Genomic DNA, 24,869 nt, shown 5'->3' on the forward strand with positions numbered 1-24,869 from the left:
TACTTCAAAGTTACTAGAATCTCTTCCTTTTATTTATTGCTGCCTGCTTTATAAAATAAATTGTGTATAAGTATTTACAAACTTATAACATTCACACTACAGTGACTAGTCATGCCAAATCTAAACACATAGCAGGGGAGAAAAATCTGACACTCAGCAGCATTTTATTGAAAAAAATGAAATATTTCAATAAACTCCTAAATGTAGTAGTAGTTTGTCTTCATTATTTTTTGTCTAGGGAGAAGCTATGAAAAATAGTACTGTAAAAGCAGGATTTACATTAAGATGCATGAGTAGATGTTGCAATGTACAGTGTTCGTTATTAAATTAAAAAGGCACTTGCTATCCTATTTGCCAAATGACTATTTGAAACAAAACTCACACATCTTCAGAGGAAGGAAGTGGCAATACCAAGAGAGGTTAAACATGTCCACAGAATATATTCATATTTAAAAAGACAATAACATTATGAGCTAATACCTTAAACAGATGCTTCTAGGGCATAATTCAAATCTTGAAAGTCAGTGAAACACAAAGTTCAAAGTCCTTAATTTATTTTTTGATTAAAAAACAACAAAAACCTCAAAGCCAAACAACCAGAGAAGCTCTTCGATCTTAATCCTGCTACCACCACCAGTGCCACAGTAATGTGCTGAAGGGCAGGAACACTGGAATTCAATAAACCTATCCTGCTACAAATTCCTGATTTTAATCTCTTAGCAACTGACTAAACAATAATACAAACCCAAAGCAGATTAACTGTTTGTCTTTCAACTAGACAATCCCTCATTGTGTTTCTGCATTGCAGAGTGGTTTGAGTGCATATTCAGCCATAGGCTGAGTGCCACATTCAAAAGTGTTTGGAAACGGACAAGAAAAACGTAAGGAAATAGAAAATGGGTAGACAGAAGTGATACAGTCCATGTTTCTGGTTAACTCCAATGTTGGACTAGGAAGAAGGTAGTTGGCGTATCAGAAGAGGGACACGCACAGTTCATTTGCAGAAACATTGAATGCCTCCACCAAAACAAAAATGCTTTCATCTCCCCACAGTTCAACAGAATTCATATACACAGTCACATGTGCCCATGAACTCAAACTATTTTCATTTGTCTCATCATGAATGTAACTGGCTTTATGTTTTCCTTATGGTGTCTTCTATATTCACAGTTTCAGTGTATTTTTCATGTTATCCACCACCTCCAGTACCATTTAGAGTTCATCCTAGTGACAGGAAAATAAATAATTGTTATTTTAATAGTACAAATAAGTCTTCCAGATTTTTTACCCTACTTGCACTGTTTTTTCTTCGATTTTAAGTACTAAAATATCTCAGTTGGACAAATGTTTCTTAAAAAGAATTATTAATACTTCTTCACAACTGCGTATTATCTTCCTTCTGAGGTAGGATGTCAATCCCAATCTTGAACTAATCAGCCTCTGACTTTGTGTGTCTGCTTGGTAAATCTAGTCTAAGGATTACACATACAGTGCATCTCGACAGTCTTTAGTGTATTTTCATACCAAAGGGGTGTTTTCATGTTCCATGGACGTCTATAAATTCATCTAAGTCCTGACAACTGATGTATCAGAATACTGCTATTGCAATATCTGTAGACATGGAAAATTGAATAGTAACCAAAACAAGCCGAAGTAAAATGTACCTGGTGCTGTCTGAAGAGATGGCATTTAATACTTCACAGAAAATGAGCAAAGGCTAACGTTGTTTTAAAGCGCTATTCTATAAAATAATGTCTCTTGTAAAAGTCCCCAGAATAAGTATTCTTACCTTATTTCTAGATTTTTTTCTTTTTCCTTTATTTTCAATTGCTTCTACTTTTTCATTCAAAATATCAGCAATGCCTTTTGCATCTCTGCTGTCTATATATTCCCCAAGTACACTTTTCTTAAAAGAAAAAAACAATTAAAATGTTGTAAAATATTACTCATGCTTTATACTGAATAGAACATGCGCTTACTTTCATTTAAAATTCCAGAAGAATGCAGGGAGGCAGGCAATGACTTTTGCAGCTTGATTTGAAATTGATAGATATTTTGCCTGTTTCAACAATGCTAATTCTCATTGCAGTAAGAACCACTTTTAGCTGCTAGATTTTTACAACTATACAAGTGTTGTCTTGGTCATTAAACTTAAAGAAATATAAAATAGTTGGTTACAATTTTCTCACATTCATTCAGCTAGGTATTTGACGTTGACAGCCATTAAAAAGATTGTGACTTCGTGCTCTATATTCAATAAATCTGTCAGTGTGGGTTCACTGCTTGGAAGACCTGAAAAACCCCTACTCTTAACACAAAAATCCCTCAGAATTTGATGGGATTGTGTGAGGAAGGATTTCTCATACTTTAATACTAATTTAAGAGATTAAGTTTTAAAAAAAGCATAGTTAAGAGTTGGTTTAACTATTAGGATGCGTTGAATACTATTCTAGACTAATACATTTAAAAAGATGACTGCAACATTCTTGAAATTTAATAGCAGTCAATTGCTTTTACAAGAACAAAGGCAGTTTCCTAGAAGTGTCTGAACACTTGATTTTTTTTTTTTAATCTAATACTATTAATCCGTTAATAGGAGCTGGTGGTCTCAGTGATTTTTAACTTAAGTCGTTTATGAAAGTTTGAGGTAGAATGCAACTAAGTATTTTATACCAATTTTCTATCCTGAAATACTAACTAAGTCAAAGTTATAATGAAATACTGATTACTTTGAAAGAGTATTCCTCCTTAACCAAAATTAATTCATCCACATTTCATTTTAAGAGACACTTTGCCTGCTTTGGTAGTTGGTGGTTAAAAAAAACTTTTATCATTTGAGACTCCTGCAAAATTAAACCCTGGTTCTGGTTAAGTCTACATTTTCATTGCTATTCAATTAATTTACAAACTTACTCTTTTACAGTAACAGATTGTTATTGCATCATTTTCCTAGTGTTTTAAGTATTACTGAAATCAATTATAATTGTATCTCTTGAATATCTAAATAATGTACTTTGATATGTTATAGAAAGTATCTCTTAAGTTTAATGTGAAATGAAACGTGTCTCCTACCAGTAGCTTCACAGCACTGTACACAAAGGAAACACTTTACCTTCATTCCTTGGTAGGGGTAAAACTTAACAGTAGGGTAGGCTCTGATATCAGCACTTTGACAGGTCTGACCATATGCTTGACAGTCTACTTTTCCAGCTTTTACTTTTCCTTTAACGGCCTAAAAGGAAATATGTTAAGTAGAACCAAACATCAAGTTTCCAGGGCTGACTAAGCAAATAATTTGAAAAATTTTAACGCAGCTAAAAAAGCAAAAAACATTGCTCAAATCTTTTAAAGAGTAGTCACTTGCTTTGTTCTCAGTGTTAACCCTTGTAGCAGAAGCTACCCCACATTGAGCAGAGCACTCTTACTTGAATTCAGAGCAAAGCAGGTCAAAGTTAAAAGGTCATCCTATCACAGGCTGATGTCTGCCTCAAAGGATGGCCTTTGTGTGCGCGCTTGTCTACACAAGGTGCAATACCCCCAGGCAAGTGGGACCTAAAAGCATGGATTTCTACTGAGAACGTCCCCCTTCTCTCATTCTGAAAATATGATCAGTGAGATTTTGAAGACTTTGTAAAACTACACTAGACTTCTAGACATTTTTCTTATTTTCTATAAAATGGCAAGAAACATTTTCTTACTATCACCATAAACATGAAATGGTCTAATAAATTGCTCCCTGTATCAGAAGAACAATAGCTGTGTACATTAAAAATACCGAAGGTGAATTAATGATTATGCCTCAAACTTAAAAAAACACAGTGAAATGTGTAACAAACCTAGAAAGCAACAGTTATAATATTTCAGTTTTTAAATACCTGAGTCTTTTTTCCTGTAGATAGAACAAGGTATATGATTTTTGGATGGTTGCTAAGAAATAATGTGCTGTGGAGTATTGTAACCATTACTAGTAGAAGAAAGCACTCTGTTAATACAGTTAAAAAACCTACCCTTGCAAGGATCTCAAATTCAGGAGCAAAATTTTGGCAAGGTCCACACCAAGGAGCATAAAAATCAATGACCCAGTGATCTTTCCCATTCAGAACCTTTTCTGTGAAACTCTGAGGAGTCAGGTCTACAGACACTTGTGGTAAATACCTGAAGAAAGGGAGAGTAACAGTCATACTCAATTCAACACTTAAAACATATTCAATTTCCACTTACAGACAATAGAACTTTCTGAAATTAAGTGTACTAGTGATCTAGAAATCCTTACTTTATTCTTTCTACTATTAAGGAGTCACTTTGTAGACGTGGTAGATAAGATGATACAATCTTCATGAAACTGGTGGACAGTAATGGTATTTCTCCACACTTTTAAAAGCTTAACTTAAAAAATGTGGAAACATTAACATCTTAAATGAAGCAATACATATACATCAGTGTTTTGAATTCTTGATTTATATACAATTTGGATATTAATTTCTCCTAGCAAGAAAACTATATGCACAGCTTGTGAACAAAAGTTTCACGGTGTAACTTACCCTAATGCCCAGCCTCTCAGTGAATATGAATCTCTGTGCCATCCATTGTAGCTACTATAAAAAGATTAAAAAGAAAAAATATCCAGTCACACTGTAGTTTGAATTCTCTATGGAGTACAGATGATGAAATAATGAACCTAAAAGCATGTGCTTCAGAATATATTTCTGCCTTGCTTTCATATCTGAGAAAGTCTCATTAATACATTGCAAAAGATACAGAATTAAGAACCAGAAGAACTAGAATGAAGAAAGGAAAAAGAAGAAAATTATGTGTCAGAAAAGTAAGAAATTTGGTCTGAAGCATGTGAACTTTGGTAGTTGGAAGTATTTCGAATGAAGGATCTTTGGTAATAACTCCAGATAAAATTGCAGACACTAAGAAACAAAAATCAAATAGAAATATCTTAATGTGTTTTCTAATTGACGCCCCTTCATTACAATATTACTATTACTAATTAGGTACATTTTCCTCAATTTGAGGGTAGAAAAGTTAAGCAAACTAGTAACTTTGATGAAGGCTTATTACTTGGACTTGAGGCATTGCTTAAGTTTGAAATGCCAAGGAAAAAAAAAAGGAAGTCATGATTCATATGCACTAATTTGCAATTTCATAACAGAGTATTTTTCAATATAGAGATACTAGTGAAGATCTGACCTGATACTGTTAGGTGAGTTTTATTTTAAGAGACAAATATCCATATTTTTGCCGGAAAAAAACTAACTAATTTACCATTAGGAATTTAATAACAGTCAGGTACACCAACTTAGTTGTTTTCAACAGAGAAAAGAAATATGCTTTTAAGAGAAGATTTTTCTAGCAGAATCAAATTAAAGCAGTCCAGTGATGAAAGCTACTGAAGGCCTGCTATTAAGCTCTACAGTGAAAAGGCAATCCATTTTATTATCTGCCAGCATTTAATCAGCTTTCCAATTTGTAAGAGAATGCAGTAACACATCTACCATTTCAGACCTTTGTGTATCTTTAAATACGCATATGCCTTCTGAAATCCCTAGATCTTCAAACAGTACTGTGAAATGAAGGGGACAGGCTGTTTGGTTTTGGCCAGATTTCATTTCCCATAGGATTTTTTTTTTGCTCATTAGTGAATAATGTTTCCACACTAATCATACAATGAATGGGATAGCTAGATAAACAAAGACAATTCTTGCAATGGTGCTAAGACTGTTGCCAGTGAGGATGATCAGATGGCTATATCACACTGTTCTTTGAAGTTGCAATCAATTAGGCCTAATAGTATTTTTATATTATGTGATTTACATCATCTACTTTAACAGGCTACCGAACTTAGAAAACTGGCACTCAATAAGCATCAAGAAATAAAAATCAAGGTTCCTGAGAGAGTTTCAGTTCAACTTACGGAAGCAGAAGATCAAATTACAATGGTATGTTTGAAGTAGTGAAGTCAATGTCTAGGACAACAAACAATGTCATAGGAGCCTATTTTAATAGCTTTGATGAACCTTTCCCATACAACAGAATATGCAAATTCATTTTGTAACACATCGTCTATCGTTTTCCAAAGTGAAGTAAACTACTTACTAATATTGATGAGCTGTCTTTGATTTTTGAGGAAAGAGTCTTATTTCAGGATATCCTTGGACGCTTTCTCGGTGACAGAAAGAATAGTATTTTTGACAGTCCACGCTGCCTACACTGATTAATCCATTTAACATCTAAAAATAAGAAAAAACAGCAGTCAAACCTGCTAGTCAATAATACTACAATTTCAGTAGTACTTCAGAATTTGTGCCTTAATCACTTGAATACGTAGCTGGGGAGAAAACAAACCAACAAATCAAGACTATCACGAGGCTTTCTTTCCTGTAAATGTATCACTGGTATCTAATGGGATCCAGCTATCCAGGTGCATTCCCAGCATCCACATAACATTTTAGTATGCACTGTATAGACACGGTTTATGAGGCACCTGTCTTACCTTAAAGGTACATACAAGCGTGGTTATCTAGTTTGACTATCATCTTACCATGTTTTGTATCACAGGCTCAATAACTATAACAGATCCTGGTACAGTGTAGATGAGCTATCAGTTTCACAGTTTATGTCTGTCTTGAACGTGCTGGATTTGTTGCAAAGGCCTAAACCACCTGGCATGGGCAAGGAAGCTGATGATTACTGAACATATACTATAGAACTAATAATACTTCACAGACATTTGACCAGAACATAGGTAGAATCCTGGACAGAATTCCTAGTCCAAGTGAGTTTTAAATGTCTGAAAGTTATGGACTAGTTTCATGTTTTGCCCAAAGTTTCTAGTTCAAATTCCCAAAGCATGCCCAGGAAAACCCAGATGGTTGTCAGTGACTGTGGTATTTGCAAATATTACCTTTGCAAATAGGACAACACTGTAACGACCTTGGAAAACAGAAACATCCTCTCTCAGCACCAACAATTGGGTACTGAAGTATATGGAATTCAGTTAACAGTCATCCTTAAAGCATATGGAATTTAACATTTATTTACCTTCAATGAAGAAAACATGATCTCCAGAAAAAACATCTTTTAAGAAATAATTAGGTAAGATTGAATTCCTTTAATCTAAAATTCAAACCAGAGATTTCACAAAGGTCTAAGTGCCATCTTAAAAATGATTAATGATCATGAAGACTAACTGTGGATGAAGTGGCAAATTATTTCAACTAGGTCTTATTCTATTTATGGGTAAAGCTTTAATTTTTTATGTTTTATTTTAAACAAATGCAGAGTTGCTATCTCTGCAAAGTATTAAGCATTAAGTAACTTTACTTGAAAGTTTCTCACAACTTCAAAAACTCACTTGTATCAATAGGAAAGACTGGGCTACAATATTAATGTACTGAAAAACAAAAGGAAAACTTCATCTGGAACAATATACAACTGTTAGGTAGGAATTCCCTGTTTTGTTCACCATATTAATCACCAGACTTTCTCAGTGACAAGTTTAAGACAGCAGTTGTTCAGTCTCAGTAACTGCATAACTGGACACAAAAACAGAAAAACATCTGAATGTCTCTTACCCTGGCCATTTTTTTCCATTCTGGCATTAAAGCTTGACAAGGTCCACACCACGGAGCATAGAAATCAACCATCCAGACTTCCTCTCGTTTTCTTCTCTCAACTAATTCAACAAAAGTCTCTGGTGTTAGGGAGATCACTGATGGATTCCTAAGATCCTAAATCAAAGACAGTTTATGGACACGTACCTTGCAATAATATCCTGTAAACCTGTACCTACTGTCATCACATACAGACTGTACAAGAGTCTGAGAATGTCCCTTTTTTACTGAAATCTGTTTGATGTTGGGGTAGGGAAGACTCCATATCACTGAAAGGCATGCAAGCATCAGATGTCACATGCCTGATCTGATGGGAAAAATGAACAAAAACAAACCCCAAAAGACTGCAAAAGGGAGTTTTGTCTTCCTCTTCTGCATAAAGGGAGGCAAAAGGTATAAAACTCAGCTCACCTGGCAAGAACAGGGATTATGAGACTCAGCCATGCATTTTAGACTGGGATGCAGAGGAATGCATATGGTGCATTAGGTGCCTTTGAATATCAAAGGAAAGAGTGCTGCATAAGCACTCTTGCACCTGCTTTTTTATAAGCTGCCTGGAAAGAATGCAAAGTTTCTTTGATTTGAAGAGGGAAAAACAGCCCATGGCTCTAGCAGTGAGAGAACCTGCATGCTGGAGGAAAGACGGTACAAGAACTCTGGCAGCAATGATGCTGAGTATCAATGATTTGCAGTTCTGTGAGTTAAGAAAGTTTGAGGAACAGACACTAAGTATAGAGAGCAGCAAGTTAATTGACAAAAAATATGAACTTCCTCCTAATGTCACGTTGTGTGAGATTTTCACCTTAATAGTATAGCACTTCATATTTTTAATTAATTTATCTGTTCTGTGCTGTGGAAATCATTACTATTGTTCTGTAGGTTGGAAAGGATCTTACGACATTTGCTAATGACATCAAAGAAATACGTTGACAGAATAGGGAAATAGATCTGCTAAGTGTCAAGTCCCAGCCTGATAGTTGCTGCATCACTTCTTGCCCAATATGTTTTTTCCACTCCTTGTCTTACTAGTCTAATTAAAATAAATCTTAGAATCTTCCAACTAAAGATGTATTGACATACATTGCAAATACAGCACAACTGCAACAAGGATTGTAACTTACATACCTCTATAAACTCCAAGATCTGCTCAGCAGAGTGATGTCCTTCATATTCATGAACATCGGACTGATTGAACAAAACTGTTGTTGGATAAGCTCGAATATTATGCTAACAAAACAGACAACGAGAAATTGCAAGGAATTAGTAGGCTTCCCATACTTTCCTTTAACTGCCATTGGTATTGGTGGCTCACAGCTGCTACTTTATCCTTTCTGTGCAGTACAACTGCTTAAATATACATGCAGGTGGGAGTTTGAAACCATTAAAAACCAGTCCAGAAAAAAAAAAAGCCAATCTGTATTTTAGATAGTATAGTTTGTCCTGAAGTGTACTCTGCAATACAGGAATTAACCCACAGGCCTTCTAAGCCTTTAGTTTTTAACACTATTCTCAGGCCTCAGGTGGAAACACTTGTACCATATGAAGAACCATATCGTCCACTATTGAAAACTGATGCTCCCATAATTTGAAATCAGTGTATAAGCACATCTAAAACACAACTTTAAAGTTGTTCCTTTTTTTAAACCTAGTTTTCATGTGTTTTAAGACATTCACATTTTTAATATAGACACAATATTCTAACATAAGCTCTTATAAACAATAAAATGTGCAGATGCACATTGAGCAGGGAATCTGCCGAACTATATTTTCTGGAAATCAAGAAAAGTAATATTAATAATTTTTATCCCAATAAATTAATTGAAGCAAAAGCTAAGCAAATTTAAAAATGGAAAATTGGGCAAGATTTTAATAATCTATTTTTTATTCAAAAATGTAGTAATGGAATGAGTGCAAGCTGATAAGTAATAAACTTTGTTACTTCAAAACTGATCCTCCACTTAAGCCCCACAAAATAAAAATCAGTCATTTTGGGTGAACTAAAGTAAAAGTCTTTGCAGACACCTTCAAAAAATGCTGCATCAATATGAACCTTATGGTTTTTTTTTTTTTTTTTTTTTACATGTTCTACTATTTCCCTCTTCACACGTGAAGAACAAAACGAGTGCATGTATGCATTTACAGAAAGAAAAACCTTTCTGGGTCTGCTTTACTTTTTATTAAAGAAAAAAGAGGAACTACTAAATTCTAACAGTTTCCTGAGTCTTCCAATAACACTACCAAATCAGACCAAAATTTGACCTGTATTTTTGCATTTAGATATTATCTGTAGTGACTGTATAGTTTGTTGCTTTGAAAAAAAAATCTTGATACAAATGCCCTGTTTGGGTTACTGCCCTTTAAAAGAAAAAAAAGTATTAAAAACAAGCACGATCTGCTCCCACCACTATATATAAACTATATATAAACCATTTGATATGATTTTTTCTCCGTTTTAAATTTCTACAGCTTACCATGTTGCAAAGCCCTTCATGGACAGTACAGTCTAGCGTTCCAAATTTAAGCTGACCATAAAGATGTTTTGATGCTTTTCTCAGCTCTGGTAACAAAGCTCGACAAGGAGGACACCACTAGAAAACAAAATGCAAATAAACACAATTGCTTTGCCCTGCAGTTGGCTCTCAGGAGAACGTAAGCTGTTTGAAACAAATAATATGCTGCTTTGACAACAGACTCCACTAAATAAAAAGCCCACACAATCTAGGAACTAGTGCTGCCAAGGAATGAGAAATTACAGTACTGTCTCATGATGTCGAAGGATGCTTTCAAAATACTAATAGCATTTTGTTACATATTTACATAACAGATTTTAGAAAAGGGGAAATGTAGATATTAAATATTTACTGGTGCAAAGAAATCCACAAGCCATGGTTCCTTCTCTTTGCCAGGAAAATTCTGAGGTCCCAGGGTGATAACATGAGAGTTGACACTTTCTTTGGCAAATGCAACGATGTCATATAAGATCTTCTTTCCTTCAAAGAACAATGTAGAAAGGAAACTTTATTTTTCCCCATGAAAGATCTCTTTAAAATATTATGTTGTTATAAATACTGGAAAAGATCTAGAAATGCTGTATGTATACAACCCTTGTCTTCTTTGTAGGGGTGGAAATTGCAGGCATGTAAGGTTTTTCTTTGACAACACTCATTAGATGTATGGGATCATCTTCCCCCCTTAGGTATGACTGATTTATCTAGGTGGTCAAACAATTATCCCCTCTCTTCTTTAATATTACATTTTGGCTGAGATTTCTTGCAAGCTGTTCCTAGTAACTGAGACTGAAAAATCAGAGCCTCATCATGCATAACTGCCTTTTGCTGCATTCTGGATGAAGCTACACTGATTGTTGAAACAAAACTGTAGCAACCTGTGTTGTTCTCGCTCATACCATCATTTTTCAATCCTTTCAGAGGTATGCAGTAACATAGTTCCAACCTTTCATGGAACCAAACTACTACTCTGCAAATGAATCTAAGTGGCAACATCTCAGTATAGACTTTCTTGGATGGGAATCAATTAAACAAGGAATTCATTTCAGTGCAGTGACAAGCAAAATCAAATCCAAGTTTATCATGTGGACAGCACTGTATATCTGGCACGTAAAGCCTCTGTGACGGGTGTGCCTTGCAGCATTCTTTGGCTGTCCTACCCAAAGCATAAGCTGTCTTGATCAGCTTCAGAGATTTCTTTCATATGTACGGATGTAGATGTAAGGATGACTGAAATAGACAAGACAGTAAACGCAAAGTACATCCCTTAGCATATGCTGATCCCTTACTGGGGGGACCCAAAAAAACCCTAAAGGAAATGATAGGTCTGGGCAAGGCTACAATAAGGTCACAAAAAAAAGAGCAAATACTAGGACTACAAAACTGTTTCTTTGGAAAACAAATGCAGTGTGCCAAATATGGTGTCATCTTAAAGTGATCATGTAAAGATTTAAGTTTGCCAAAGTTTCCCTTACCATGATGAATTTCATAATCTTCAATTCCTTTTCCTTTGAAGACTGCTAGACATGGCTGATAGACATATAGCTTCTTGCAGATGGTTGGTGAGGAAAGACAGTCAAACTTGCCAACCTAATTAACAGACAGCACCATTAAGGCATACAAATTTAAATACACCAAAATATTCTGAAGGGCAGTAAAAATTAGGATAAATTCACAACATGAAGTCTAAGTATGGACAAGTAGTAGCCTTTTTTTTTTTAAACAAATATCAGAGGTCTTAAGACAAACATATCTTTGATGTTAGAGGAAAACTACTACCATAGCTATATTAGGCTGTTCAGCTACTTTTAAATTTAAAGGTCAAAACAAGGAATAAAACCTAATATTTTTTTCCCCTCTCCAAGTAAAACAGCAAGGAAGTAGAAAGACACCTGAAATAAATGACTTTAGAACTCTTCTAGTCAATGCCACATTTTTTGAAATCCGTATCTTGTATAGTAACACAATCCATATATGTTTAGTACAAAGTTTGAATTTGGTTTCTTTTTATTATATTTTCAAAATAATTAGTTTTTTTTTTTTTAATAATTAAAATAGTTTCACATATATCCATTTGACACTAAAGTGTTAAGTTTTGATTGTTAACTGAAGGGGATCTGCAGCAACAACATTTGCTACAAGAGAGGTGACTTAAAATAGAGTCTTTCCTAACTACTTTTAAATTATTTAGACATTATTTAGTACGGAAAACTTCACTGCTTGCTTTATTTTAAAAGCATTACTACACATCTATCACAGTATAGCATATCTCTTTGGTACCAGAGGTGCAATAACAACTAATAATGATAACAACATGCTGACTTGTGCTCTGAACGCAAAGAGAGGTTAATACTAGGTAAGTGAGCATTCTTACCTGAATATGTTCATCTTTAAGTAAAAATTTAAGTTTCTTAAATTCCTGTACACTTGATTTGTCATTTTCCCCAAACTGGAAGAAAATTAGCCATCTGTGATGAGCTAGACGGTCCTTTAAATGCGGGGTGGAAAAAACATCATTATTTCCTACTTATACCGATTTATAAATTCCTTTTATGTTTTAGAATGACAAATGCCCAATTATTCACTTGTTCTTTAAGTGATGTCCCCCTCCTCACTAAATTCTTTCGTGTAGTCCTTTCACTAAACTTCCTTCAGTGCATATTAAGTGAAAAGTGGAAGAAGTCTGAAACCAAGCTGGCTATGTGCTATTCTCTACACTTTGTTTCCATCACATTTCGTATTGGAGGTCAAGCTGCCACTATTACAAGTGTCAAAAGAGCCTTCCTTTCCTTCCCCTCCCACTCCTGCAAAACATGACGAAGTTGATTTGGTAGTTGATTCAAAAAATAGTAACTAGGAAGTTACTGTTGCAGAGTGAGTTCCAAAGGCAATGTCTGTGGTTTTCTATTTTCCTACTAAATATCTATCTACAAATAAAAATATGCACACCCTTCTGCCCCCACTTTTATTGTGCTAAACTACACAAGTAGTAACTAGTAATAACCAATTTTGGCCAGAGGGGAAAAAATATCATCTTCAGAAACAGTAATACTAGGTTGTCATACCAACAGCATTTAAAAAATTTAAAACTGATAGTTGATAAAAGATTTTCATAGACATTGTGACTTTTTTTTTTTTTTTAAATTTACCTCTAATGATGCTGCAGAAATAATTTCAAAGTCAGGCAGATGCTTCATTACTTCCTGATATATTTCTCTGGCATCCAAGGAGTTAAGAAACTAGAAAGGAAAGTTAACTGTTTAAGAAACTATGAATATCATCCTGATTATTGATGATTAGTACTCAAAGCATCAGGGAAATTATTCTGATTTGTTCTTTTCTATCAACTGAAGGGTACAGTTTATGTTATTTGATCAACTTTTTTCACATATATAATTTGACAACAGCACTCAGACTACTGCTTTTCAGCTTGTTTTCCCACAACATTAAACTCAAGATACTGTATTTTGGGTGCTGAAAGTCCTGAAATTCAAATTTCAAACCAAATTTTATGATCAAATTTACAAGATTTCAAGTCTATTTTTACAGCCTTCCCTTATTGCATTGTACAGATTTTTATGTTTCAGTAATTTGTAAAATTTAGGAATTAGTATCAGTCAGTAACTCCAGAGGTGGTAAGGTACAAGGTTGTTGCCCAGAGAAGTTGTGGATGGTCCGTGCCTGGAAGTGTTCAAGGTCAGGTTGGATGGGGCTTTGGGCAACATGATCTAGTGTTCATGGCAGGGGTGTTGGAACAATATGGTCTTTAAGGTCCCTTCCAACCCAAACCACTCTGTGATTCTATGATAAGGTTGAAAATGGGTAGGTTGCAAGTCTAATTTCCTCCTTTTAAGACTAAAGGTAACAGTAGTGACAATAGAGGAACAAACCATACATTAAACTGAGAAACGTCTCCTATCACTTTAGGAAGTTAAAATTACCATACAAATGTAGGAGGAGGTTACAGTATTAGAATAGAGCCAAACAGCATAAGCCATACGGACAGACAATGTAGGAGTATTCATCACAGGTGTCAGTATTCTGTTTGGAGAAGCATTTCTCAAAGTTGTGATACTTGGTTCATATTCTTTCTGGAGTAAAAACTGGGGGCAAATGGGAAATCTCCCAAGGTTGCCCAGAATAGCTGGATAGCAGCTTCAGGACTAGGCTCTTGGGTCTGTCACAAAGCCCCCTGGCTTCCCACAGCTACTCAATGAGGCTCCTGAAGAGATGGTTCAGCAGAGTTACAGGCTGCTGCTACTGCACTGTGTTCTTGTTCACTCTCCCAGCATACCAGCAAGCTGGGGACTACCACCAGGGATGACTGCCTTAGAAACCAAGAGAGATACATCAGGATACACAAGCTTAGAAGACAAAAAAAAATAAAACCATCTTTTCGGTTGTATATAATCAATCTGGTAATTATTTACACATTCCTTTGTCATCACCTTATCTTATCTAAATACAGAACTGTTTAGAAACAACTCGTACCAAAACACCTCCTTTCTCTTTGTTATTTATGGTGGCTCCAGGTGGAAAGTATGCTGTAGTACTAGATGAGATATCTAAATTATCACAAAGCTCACCCTGAGTGCCACAGTCCATCCAGCCTACATTAACAAGGCCTTCCTGTAATAAAGAAAAAAAAAACCACAAAACACAACAAGACAACACAAAAACGAAGAATGGTATTTTTCAATGTTAGGTTCAGAAATGCTTTTAAAAATCCCAATACAACCAATTATGTACAACGTTTAGAAGATGGAAGGACACAACTATCATTCATCACTTAATATTAATTCATTCACATTATATATATATATATTTAAAAATAATGTAATTTCAACAGCTACTTAGTCAAAATTTTTCACTGTTCTGAAAATTAATGGGTGAAGTCACAGTTCCACTAAACTCAGTAAGAATTTAGCACTTCATTCTTTCAACTCTGTTATTTTGTTTTAAATATAACAGGTGAAAAGTAAAACACTGCTTACCAACATGCCAGCAAGCTTAAGACGTGTTTGGTAACTCAAGCAATCTGCAAAATAGAAGTGATTTACTTACAAACATAAGACTTCAAATTATTAATCCACTAAACATACTTTTGTTTAGAATTACCCCTTTCCTCCCTGCAAAGGTAACCACTTCAACAGACATGCTACATAGTTAGTCATGCAACATTTCAGTGACTCTAAATCGTAACATCTAATAATCAGCACAGTTGTACACTCTAAGTTAAAATACAGTGTGAACATACTCTTGCTTCGTGAACAAACAATTCTCATTTTAAGTTATATTAAGTTTTTATTTGCCGTACTAAGACTCACCGTAAAAATTTCCTGTATGACTCAATGTTTAAAAAACCACACCACATATATATATACTGTCCTATAAGGAGATTTCAGTTAATTCCCTGTGATTAAAATAACAACTCAGTGTAATAAATATTATATGCTCTAATTACCCATCCAGACTTAGTTTGAATAGTTAGCTTCTGATGTATCTTTTTTCAGAAAAAAAATCTGCATCGACCTCACTGTAACTAGACCAAAGTTGAAAACCTAATTACAAAAGGATTACAACTTGAAATCAAGCTATTTACAAATGTAAACCTAACACTAACTCTGATTGTTCAATTCCCAGAACAAAAGTCTCTTCATAAGACTGAGAAATCTTTATTTGTTAAAGGTGTAGCAAATTTACTTAGCTCTACCAGCTAACCAAGGCAATTTTCTCCTACTGTATCCAATACCGATCCAAGAAAGTCCATGACAAAACAAACACTGAAAATAATGCAAATCTACACTCTGTCGTGACATTGGTAAGAGATGATTACTATGTCCAATCCTAACTTATAATTTGTTTTATATATGTTAGATAGTATCTTTCTGTGTAAGCAGTGATCAATGTTGAGAAAGCTTTCAAACTAAATCATACTTCTGTCCTTTCACAAACATGCTGAAGAAGTAACAAATGAGTCTGGTAACTGGTTTCAAACCAATGGCTTATTAAAAACAAAAAGTCCAGCAACTTCAACAGTGTTTATTATTATAAGCAACGTGAGCATTGCACACAGACTGCTATCAGATGTGATGTCAAATCACAAAACAAATTTTTAATGGTAACATTAAGAAAATATTCAGCTAATTTTGGGGTATTGGTGGTTTAAAGCGAGATACATCCTTTCTTCTGGATGCCCCAACCCTGGAGGTGTTCAAGACCAGGCTGGATGAATGAGGCTCTGGGCAACTTGGTCTAGTGGGTGGCATCCTTGCCCATAGCAGGGGGGTTGGAACTGGGTGGTCTTTAACGTCCTTTGCAACCCAAGCCATTCTACGATACGATACGATTACACTCAAGTACCATGACAAGCTGCTATGTGCCTATATGCAGTATCTGTCATTTGAGCTTGTGCTGGAAACTGAAGTCAGAGATACTTCTTTTCTACCTGTTCCCTTCCCTTAGGGGTTGTATTTGAGTGCTGTTTTAATGACTCACATGACATTAGAGAAGCACAATACCATAATCTTTCTATTAATGTCCCTTTTGTCAAACTGCCTGTAGAATGGAGCTTAGGTGACCCACAGTCCACATACTGTGGCTTCTAAGACTTTGAACAAATTTACTCTTTATTATAAGGGAAAGGGATTATGCCATTGTCTACAAAAATAAATTTTAATTTTCCCCCTGCTCGTTTTATTTGACTAGTATTTGACACACTTACCCCCACGTTCAGCACAGAAGGTGATCAACCAACCAAGGCCAGAAGCAAATGAAGTTTCAATGGCATTAACAAAGTTTCCTAAAATAAATCAATTTGCGTAAGTTTGTGACTGGTTTTGGTATACTTCAATGTGACTGAAACAAAGTTTTATGTTAACAAACTACAATAAATACTATTTTTAATCTCAAATGTAACACTTAGCAACAGTGGACAGATTTGGTTTCATAAATAGTTTCTGACATCTTTTATAAAAGTATATAAAAGCAATTTCAAGAACAGCACTCCAAGTAAAAATACATGAACATTACCTGCCCATAACTCCGTGACTGTGCTTGTAACATACTGCATAGCAAAGTTCTTTAAGCTTTCTTTTGACCTGTCTCCATAGTATTTCACAGGTTGCTATAGAAGACAAAGAATAAAGTTCACAGAATTTAATATACACACACACACCAGTGTTTTTCATAACAGTACTTATGCAACTGCTAGACCCCCTTCTCTCCCTGAGGCCCTAGCTCTGTTTTTTCCCTCCTATATTGGAATGCCTGAAATTTAACCTTTATTTAAATTTTGTAATGTGATTTCTTCCCAAGTCAAGCAACGAAAGATAATTAAGTCTTAAAAATACCAGCTCCCAGTGATTATATTGTTATTTAAATAAAAATTAAAATTACTTGCATCAGTCCATTTGCATGTACGTATAATCTCTGCACCTAACCTCACAAATTTTATCATTGTCAAAATGCGCCTAACTATTCAAGTCTTTGTACGCCACTCCCAGAACTACTACTCAACAGGCAGTTACACAGCATGACATACATAATTTCTCCTAGCATGGAGGAAGTCTTGTGGAAGCAGTTTCCAAATTTCTTTAGGTAAACGGTCATACTCGTTGAACTCAAACCAGAGACTGTTCTTTGTATTTTAAAAGTTCATTGCAATAGCATAAGCGAAGTTGTTCAAGTACTTAGACTCACTGCTTTACTAATGCACCACTGCTGACAGTATCTTCCCAAATCAGAAGTTTACTGCTGCACAGTAAAATGCATTTTAGGAAGAAAATCAGAAATTTATGGATGAACAGCAAAATGATTAATAAATAAACAGGAAAAAAGGACTGTACAAGCCAGTTACTGAATTCAGCTGTATAAATTAATTTAAGCAAGGTAAACGTAGAAAAAAAGTAATTTCTTATAAAGAAGTTAAAACAAATGGAAAGCTTTATATAGAGATACACAATTGAACAAGTATTAAAGAAATACATTTCCAGATTTTAGTAATTCTAAAAAACGCTTAAAGTTTTATCACTTACCATTCCAGTTTTGAAAACATACAGACTTGGATAACTGTTAATCCCTTTAATTCGACAAAGCATTCTGTTATCTCCACAGTTGACAGCTCCAATGCGTATTACTCCATCCATCTCTTTAGCAAACTCCCTCCACTAGGAAAAAAAAGGGAGGGGAAAAAGGATATTCTCCTATGAAGAAATACTGAAAAATCAGCATGTGTTTTCTTCCTGGAACCTTGAGTGATTGTCTTTGGTTTTGACTTCAGTGTAAAAATCTGCTTTGTTAAAATTTAAGTTGAGGAACTGAATTTTAAGAGTCACTTGTTTGCTATACATACCGTAGGTGCTAAGTCATGGCAGTGGGAACACCGAGGAGAATAAAAATTCACAAACCACAACTCTCCAGAGTTAACAGCAGCATCTAGATCAAGAGAAGAAAATCACAAGTAAGTAATGCACACCTACAATGTAGATATATCTCAAATGTACATTTTTTACTATACTGTTTTCCTTGAAAGCCAAATTAAGTATTTTCTTATGTTAGACACAAGTTAGTAACAGTAACTGAGATTGGATAAAGATTGCACTTAATTCACTCACATGTACTTGCTGCTGAAGGCAAACGAACAAAAATCATACTTCAGCACCCTGACTTTCAACATGTGTTCTATTAAGAATAATTAATCTTTACAGATTAGCCTGAGATGTTTGATAGTGTAAGTTTGGTTACCTTAACAACAAAACACAAGTGCTAAAACAATGTTACACGACAGTACTTTCCATTTCCTGATAATCACTTCTTTTCAGGATTCCACCAGGCAATGTTTTTAGGTAGAATCCCTGTCTAACAGGTAAAAACACAACTTAACCAATATAGTTACTAGAAAAAACAATGCAATACTCTCACAAACAAAAGAAAACAACGGCAACAAAATATACACATACATGTTATCAGCTTGAATTACATATCTTTCAGCCTCTGTGTTTTTGGACATAGTTTTTACAGTGAGTTTTAGAGGTTATATTTGCCTATATTAAAATATTCCTTAATTTTCTTGCTTGTGAGGATATACAGGGAAAATGATATTCTGAAAAAAATGAATAGAAATAAAACAGAAAAGAAATTCTATCAAGTGCATTTTTAGACAAGACACCAAGAAGGCGTGATGAAAGATAAGGAGAAACTAAATAAGTCAAATAAGTTCCTCTTACAGATCTCACAAACCAAACCAAATTGTTTATTGATAGAACTATTTGCTAACTAGCATTTGCCAGGAAGTGTTAGGGGTTTTTTGGTTCTCTCTTATGATTTCCTGACAATTTTTTTTTTAAAGGTATGTAATAGAAGTTTATAGATACACAGCTAAGAATGTAAACATTTTTACCTTGGATTGTCAAACTAAGCTATTTATTTAAAGCTTACCGAATTCTCCTCGATCCAATGTTATAATTTCAGGATCATCATCATAAATACCTATCAAAAAGCAAACAATTTCTTTTAATGTTACCATTTTTAAAAAGAAGAAACAAACCATAATTTTATTCACAAGACAGGAAACAGAAAGCAGTAGACTTAAGTTGAAACAGCAGGCTGGCAGAGAGAGGTTTTTACAACTAAACCGTATTTATTTAGTAACATGTAACCTTAGTCTAATCTCATATGAACTGCCATGTCTTCATGCTACAAAAGCCACCAGCAGAACAGAAGAGTTCTTTTGGTATTTTAGTAGACCAATTACTGAGCAAGCAAGAAAATTGAACTACCACTTCCTATCAACAACAGGCTTCTAGGAGACAGCTACTGTGTTACAGCAAGCATATTAGAAATAGTGTCAACTAGTTGTCAGATTATAATTCAAGAAACTCCAGCTCTCAGTGAGACCACTATATGTAATGTATGGAAGCTTTAATGTCTTCTCTGAGCCTCTGGTTATCTAAACTATTTAGAACAAAAAGGTGTTTAAGCCACAAGCTTTTTCACTAATAGAGTGTGTGCATACTGCGGAATGAAGTACACAGAATAAAGTTAAGAACAGCAGCTTTCCTAAAAAGCTATACAGTTCTACCTAGAACGTCACTACAACTGGTATACTACTTCAAGTACTCAAGAAAGCCAGTAACAAGATACCCAGAGTACTATATATTATATTATGCTACTATGGCTACAGTTCTTTTACAGTACCTAACATGTTGAGATCCCATTTCACCTGAGGTATACAAGCATTAAATACAAATAAATAACAAGAAATTACTTTTCACAGTTGACAAGACAGTTTTTATGTTACTATCCATTCATATATAATGTAATACATTACACTCACCCATGCACTTGAAAAAATATCTATACATATTACATCTGTACTTATACATATATAGTATATAAATATATATCCATGTATATATAAATAAACCACTCCAAATGACTGGTTAATAGACTTTCAAGGATACTGTTTCTCAATCAAGCAGTGCTGCCTAGAGTAATTTCCATTTTTTTCCTGTGATAGTTGCCTCCAGTTTAATCAATTCCAATCTGCAGAGACAATTTTTTTTTTTAGAGATGGGGAACATATTACATCAACCTACACAAGGGGAAAAAAAAACACCAAAAAAACTACTGGCTTTGACTATTTTGCCAGGGTGGAGGTTCATTTCAGCTTTCTTTTTCACATCAATCAAGCCATGTTCCTCAACTGCCTGTTTTAACTTACTTCTGCCAAAGCAGCTCTGAGAATAGTTCATCCCCACCTTTTCCTACAGCTATAAAAGATTTGTTGAGATAAACACTAAATAACTTGTCTCAAGATCATTTTATTTATGATTTGTTTTCTTCATTTTCTTCTACCTCTTCACTGATCTCTAACTGTAGAAGTGCATATAAAATGGGCTTGACAGTGCAGAAATCTCTCGAAATCCACTTGAGAATGCAATTCCTGTACTGAAGAGTTAAAAAGAATACCAATAATACCAAAATAAACAGTAACATTGGAATTAAAAAAAAAAAAAAAAAGGCACTTGACATAGAGTAAAAAGATGGGCAGCAGGAACAAAAGGCTAGGTAGATAGAGCATCATGTTGTTATTTTGTGGGTAGCCATTAACATGATAAATAAAAAATTGGCTCAGAGTGAAATTGACAGCTACAGAACAACCGAGCAAGCAGAAATCTCGACAGGATACATCAGAAGTTTATGAAATGACTGATGTAGATCTGAATATAGCATTTGCTTGTGACTGCTTTAAACAAGTCACAAACACACATTGTCACTTACCAAAATCATAGCGATAAAAGTGCCAGCTTTCATAACGACCTCCTTGCTGCTGGTCTTCAAGGCCTTTCTCTCCATATTTATCATACTTCTTCCGTAGATCTTCATCTTTAAGTACTTCATAGGCTCTATTTATTTTCAAAAAATTTTCATGTGCGTTTGGATCGTTCTATTTAAGGAAAAACTATAATTAGTAAGTAATTAATAAACCACATTATTTTCTCAGCATTATGTGTATAATCTTTGAAAATTTTTTTGTATCCCTAAAGATGCCAGTTGCAGTGGAATCTGACACTAGTGGTCTCCAAACAAACTACAGTAAAGTTTTCCTTTCCTAAAGCCCAGTGCATCTCCTTCTCATTTCTTCATCCTCGCTAAGGTATCAACTGAGATACAAAGCAAACTGGTAGGAAGCTGTAACATTCTTCAGTGATGCCTCTTCTTTCAACTCTCCTAACTTTTGTTTGATCTCCTCTCCTTCCAGATTAAGTTTCCTGTGCAACTTTTATTACCTTGAGAAGATAATACATAATGTGTGTGTAGGAGAAGTGGGAGCATACATGCAAATTCAGCAGGATGCTTCTTCCGACAAGTAAAACAGTGTCAATGCATCTCCCAACTGAAAATATTTTGTACTTCTGAGCTCAGTAGATTAACTGAGTTATTCTGGTATATGGACTTGCAGAAACGCATTCCCTGTTTTCTCCTATTACTTTGGGTCCTGGTATATTATGCACCTTGTTTTGCAAATGCAGAGGAACAAAAAAAAAAAAGCCACCACTAAAAAACCTTAAGAATGAAGACTTGATATTTCCGTGTATCTCATGGCTTATAGATTCCTTTACTTATTTGAAAAACATTATTGGTTCTAGGTATTCTAGGTTCTTTGGAATTAGAATGGTGAAAAATACACTTTTAATTCCAGTTTGGGTCCTGAGCTGGTGCAGTGTAACAGCGGTGAACAAGATCTGTAGTGCTCTCTCCCACCTTTTTGATTTCTGCTTACACATTGCTTTAAGAAAGTGCCTTTTGAACGATACTTCACATAATTACATAGATGTACATGAAATGAATCACTATTATGGAATTTGTGTAACGGTTTCATCTTTTATGATCATCTTTAAAGTTGCAAGTAATATGTTGAAAAATTCTTTGTAGCATTTCAGTAATATCTGCATACCTGAAAGCTACAGAATCTGTCCTAAAATATTAATATTTTGAACATATCAACCCAGTGAAACCATAGCTTGCTGTTAATAGGTACAAATTGGCATTTCTGACTTGGTTGGGATTTGGCTTTCTCTTTGAGCTTTGTCACATTCAAATCCATCGTAAAAACGTAGTTTGTACTCTGTGCAGGCAGGCCGTGAGCCTACATGGCACATCAATGTCCTGTGTGTCTCTGTGCAGGTGTAGTTGCACATAAAGTGCCAAACCATCATATTTCCTATGAACTTCTGATTAATTAAGGAAATCTTGAAAAAAAATATGGCAATTAAATTTTAAAAAATAATTTCTTTGTGCTTTGGAAAATACAGTATCACACACTGAGCCATTCCCAATCATCTTCCTCTATTCACCCTACAGCTCCTTTTCACCCTCCTTCATTAGGCCTTGACAGTCCTAGAATTTCTGCTTTGTTCTGTTTGACACCTGGAGACTGATGTCTCAAGACAGGCTGGTGTTGTTTGCTCTTTGGTTGAGAATTCACAGCAGGAAAACAGTAAGGTCCTCTAAGCTAAATAGAAAAAGATAAACTCATCAGTTTACCAACAAGGTAATATGGTACAGATGCATGTTTTCTTGTATTTACAAAAATGCAAACAAGAAGTAAATGATACTGCCTTTTTTCCTTCAGCAATCTGACATGACCTAAATGTCAACACAACCATGTATATTACCAGTCTACCCCTTCTCGTAAGTCTCTACAGAAAACCTGAGCTAAATCATGTTGCCAGCTGTGTACATTACTTCACAAGAATAGAGAAACATTTTAGATAAAGTAAAAATATAAACACTTTCTGTTTAAACATTAAGATCCCTTACCTCAACAACACTGACCTGTTAAAGATGTAACTTACCTGATTTTTATCAGGGTGTAACTTTAATGCCAGTTTTTTGAATGCTTGTCTTATTTCTCTGCTGCTTGCTTCTTTGGATACTCCAAGTAAACTATAGTAGTCCTGATCAGTGCACACAAGAACTATTGCACATACTAAAACTAACAGTAAAAATCTCAAATATCTCGTATGATCTCCTTTGGACAATATGAACTCCATCGTGAAACTTCTGGAAAGTTTACAGGTTCTGATTCGAGCAGGCTTTGAGAAGAGTCTTTGGTAAATCCACTGATGTTTGGAGATATGCTGTACTTATGACAGACCTCTTCAAAATCCTGGTTGTCCTACTTCATGTCACAAGTCTTGCAAGAATTACAATCTATAAAAAGAGGGAAAAAAAAGTATATATTTCAAGTTATTCAATATACACGAGTAAAGAGCTGCATCGCCAGGTTTTGTGTGGTCTGCACATGAAGTTTTTTGATGGCTAGCTACCTGCTTCCCAAAGGCCGCACAACTAACAGACCAGCTCTTTATTAAGTGCCTTATTGACTCAGGCAACGAAGCAGAGCTTTAACCAAGCGGCTGGCCCAAACGCTTTCTCGGTTCGCCCCGCTCTTCCATCGAACTTACTCGCAGCGCCCCGGAGGGACACTTCTCCCAAGGACCGCGCCGTTCGCGGCCGGGGCTCGGGGCCGGAGGGCGCTGGAAGCCTCTCGCTGACCGGCCGGGCGCGGGGGCCGCCGCAGGGCCGTGGCCGTGAGGCAACGGAGCGGAGAGGCCGGGGGGCGCCGGGGACCGCCCGGGGTGGGGTTGCCGCCCGCTCCGCTCCGGACCCCTGCCGTGCCCTGCCCGCAGCGCGGCTCTCACCGTGCGGCGGCGGCGGGCCGGGCGCGGAGCAGCATGGGGCGGCGGCGCTTTCTCCCCGGCGCCGGCGGAAGGGCGGCCCGCGCCGGGATCCGGCTCGGGGCCGGAGCGGGCGGGGCGGCTCCGGGATGACGTGGCGGCCGCGCCCGCCCCGGGCGGGTCTCGGCTCCTCCCGGCCGCTCCCCGCGGCCTCGGCCCGCCCCTAGCGGGTTGGGATGCTGCTGCAGCCCGCGGGGCCGTCTGAGGGGTGGCCGCGGGTAGGCGGCAGCATCGCCGCGCCCCTCAGCGGGACGGAAAAAAGCTCGAGATAAGGGCAGGGAGATCGCTCACGGGCAAAGCACTGGCTTGAGGAAAATTATTTTATTGGCCGTTAATAACGGTAGAGCAGTGAGAGCTGAAAACAAACTGGAAACACTCTCCTCTCGTCCGCCCTCTTCTGCCTCTTCTTCCCAAGCGGAACAGGGAATGGCGGCCAGCCCTTAGCGCTTCAGCTCCGACACTTGGTCGTGGTCGCTGTCCTGCGTGGGGTCCCTGCC

At 36.1% G+C, this 24,869-nt stretch overlaps 1 protein-coding gene across 2 annotated transcripts; it reads right to left on the reverse strand.

Annotated features, from left to right (window-relative positions):
• DNAJC10 (DnaJ heat shock protein family (Hsp40) member C10) lies at window positions 1–24,467 on the reverse strand. Of its 2 annotated transcripts, none has more exons than XM_048061489.2 (23): window positions 24,337–24,467; window positions 23,488–23,845; window positions 21,410–21,575; window positions 19,565–19,615; window positions 18,480–18,562; window positions 18,163–18,294; window positions 17,159–17,252; window positions 16,851–16,928; window positions 15,121–15,164; window positions 14,618–14,755; window positions 13,276–13,365; window positions 12,501–12,614; window positions 11,602–11,716; window positions 10,482–10,609; window positions 10,091–10,207; window positions 8,745–8,846; window positions 7,581–7,736; window positions 6,103–6,236; window positions 4,542–4,595; window positions 4,008–4,155; window positions 3,113–3,232; window positions 1,790–1,906; window positions 1–1,224 (listed from the first exon to the last, which is right to left on the reverse strand). In XM_048061489.2, exons 2-23 carry the CDS (start codon window positions 23,683–23,685, stop codon window positions 1,213–1,215), a joined length of 2,391 nt encoding a protein of 796 aa, XP_047917446.1. In that variant the 5' UTR covers window positions 23,686–23,845; window positions 24,337–24,467; the 3' UTR covers window positions 1–1,212. The 2 variants fall into 2 exon arrangements, with proteins under 2 accessions (XP_047917446.1, XP_047917445.1); XM_048061488.2 differs by having other exon boundaries at window positions 24,100–24,437.
• Window positions 24,468–24,869: the final 402 nt, after the last annotated feature.

Source organism: Anser cygnoides, chromosome 6 (assembly GCF_040182565.1).
Source record: "Anser cygnoides isolate HZ-2024a breed goose chromosome 6, Taihu_goose_T2T_genome, whole genome shotgun sequence".
Taxonomy (NCBI): domain Eukaryota; kingdom Metazoa; phylum Chordata; class Aves; order Anseriformes; family Anatidae; genus Anser; species Anser cygnoides.